We start from the raw sequence: 2,500 nt of genomic DNA on the forward strand, positions 1-2,500 counted from the left end.
GGTGAGAGAATGTGAGTAAAGTGAGTCTCAAACCCAGGATCTTCTACTCCCAAAGCAAGTGTCTTACCACAAGACCACATAGTCGCATTAAAAATTTGAAACAAATACATATCAAATAATATTATCTGAGTTGAAATACTAGGGGTATAAAAATAACTTATCACCATCAACTGGATAAAACTATAAAACATAACATTCTGTTTAGACTACAAAGTACACATTTTCTTTTTGTTTTGTTAAAGGAAAGAGAACTTTGATTTAAAAAATAAAAGTGTAATATAAATCTGTGGAATATAATCGAACATTTAGATATGAGTATGATAACTCAACTGGCTTAAACTAGAGCTTTGTTTAGAACTTTTATAGATGGCAATATCCGCAAAAAGTGCTCAAAGTGCTTTACAAGCAGTCCCAAAGGTCATACCACAAGACCACACAACAACTTACTCAGATGATTATTGGAAATAGCATCTCCATCCACATAGAGAGTTCCATTGTTGGCCGTCCTTACAAATCGTATGATGTGGTATTTGCCATCACTGATGTAATGTCTCGAGTTAGCCAAGGTAGTGGGACCTCCGCTTGCATCTGTAACATACTCCACTTGGGCGTAACCATTGACCTGAGGGCAGAGTGGAATTATTATGACATTTTATCATCGTCATTACAAAAAGTTCTCGAGATCAACATTGCACCTTTAACTAGTAGTAGTCAATCACGACACATTCTTTTCTGTAGAATTTAGGTTCTATACAAATTGGTAATTTTTCTTATTATTATCTTCCTCCTTGTCGTCATGATGATGATGATGATGATGAAGATGATGATTATTATTATCATTATTATTACTTTTATTATTATTATTATTATTATTATTATTATTATTATTATTATATTATTATCATCATCATCATCATTATTATTATTATTATTATTATTATTATTATTATTATTATTATTATTATTATTATTATTATTATTATTATTATTATTACTATCATTATTATTATTATTCAAGTAAAGCACTCTGAGCTTAATTCACTTAATCTAGGAGAATTTCCAAGCTAAGTTTACTCTATTTATATTTCATTTTAGAATAATATAGTTTTACTTTTTGTTTTTTTAAATTTCATCTCTCTCCTTTATTCTAAATATAACTTGGAAACGCATCCTTCCTCTCCCGTTTCCCCACACACACTCTCTCTCTCTCTCTCTCTCTCTCTCTCTCTCTCTCTCTCTCTCTCTCTCTCTCTCTCTCTCTCTCTCTCTCTCTTGTTCAAAATTACAAACAAAATGACGGCCATCTCACCAGGACAACTGGACGTACAACTAAATTCACGCATCCAAATAAAAACACACTCAAAAACACTAAAACACCAATCTACAAACTCAAACATCTTCAAATATTAATGTGCACCCTGCACTATCAAAGACTGGAATGCTCTTCCCAAATCAAGTGAACACAACAGATTTAGAAACATTCAAACGAAGATTATCAAAATTCTTCAGTCTAAATACCAACTATGGCTGTCACACTCAACAACTCTCTCCGCCCTCGAATTCGAGTACCATTCAAATTCAGATCCATTTATTTTGCCTCACATATTATCCTCTTCTCCCATGATTTATGCTTGAAGTTGAACTTAAATTTGAAGTCTAAACCATGAATTTTGGTTTTGCACTTATTTATTTAGGTTTTTAAAAAAGTTTTTTAAAAATTTATTATAAAGTGCTTTGAGCCTGTTTAGTGGATATTGCGCTATATAAAAGCTCAAGTATAAACATCGAGTTTATTGTAATTATCCTTGAATTTAGGAGTTTTGATAGCTCATTACCAAAGTTTTCTCTAACAAACAAAGGGAACATTGCCAGTCCCAGTGTAGTCAAGATTTCACTTAGCCGTGATGGGGTAGCTGGGTCAATTAGATCTGGCAGAAAGAACATTGTAACCGAAGACATCTTATATGAAAGAGAACAAAACAGGGATAAACTCTGACATCATGAGCCCTGTTTTATTTTTTCTTCTGTTTTTATTTTTAATTCACGCTACCCACCAAACGTAAGTGACCAACGTGAACAAATTGGCAGGTCTGATAACCCATTTCATTATGGGCTCAATGTTGTAACGGAAATCTCAAAAATGTGACGTAAAATATTGTCCATTACAACAGTTTTAAACTAGCCCATAATTGCGTTCGGGTGTCATACCTGCGAATATGTACACATCAGTAGTGACCAAACAGATTTGATAAGAGTTCGGTGACAAAGTCATGGGGTAGCTGGGTCAATTAGATGTGGTAGAAGGTATATTGAAACACCACCACCACCACCACTACCAACACAACACCAATATTATTCACCTCTACATGTATCATAGATCTCAATGCCCTGACTCATTCCATGTTCATAGAGATTCTGTATTCCCCCAAGATGGCCCCAGATCTCCATAACCATCAACACCACCACCACCACCACCACCACCACCACCATCAACACCACC

At 34.1% G+C, this 2,500-nt stretch overlaps 1 protein-coding gene across 4 annotated transcripts in view; it reads right to left on the reverse strand.

Moving 5' to 3' along the window:
- Nucleotides 1-2,500, reverse strand: part of LOC144959157 (uncharacterized) — a 204,766-nt gene that overhangs the window by 31,645 nt on the left and 170,621 nt on the right. For all 4 annotated transcript variants that reach the window (XM_078891677.1, XM_078891676.1, XM_078891675.1 and 1 more), the window contains one exon: nucleotides 448-622. In XM_078891677.1, coding sequence (XP_078747803.1) covers nucleotides 448-622 — 175 coding nt within the window. The remainder of the gene's footprint in view (nucleotides 1-447; nucleotides 623-2,500) is intronic.

This window comes from Berghia stephanieae, chromosome 13 (assembly GCF_034508935.2).
Source record: "Berghia stephanieae isolate SIO BIC M18660-M18661 chromosome 13, UCSD_Bste_1.3, whole genome shotgun sequence".
NCBI lineage: Eukaryota > Metazoa > Mollusca > Gastropoda > Nudibranchia > Aeolidiidae > Berghia > Berghia stephanieae.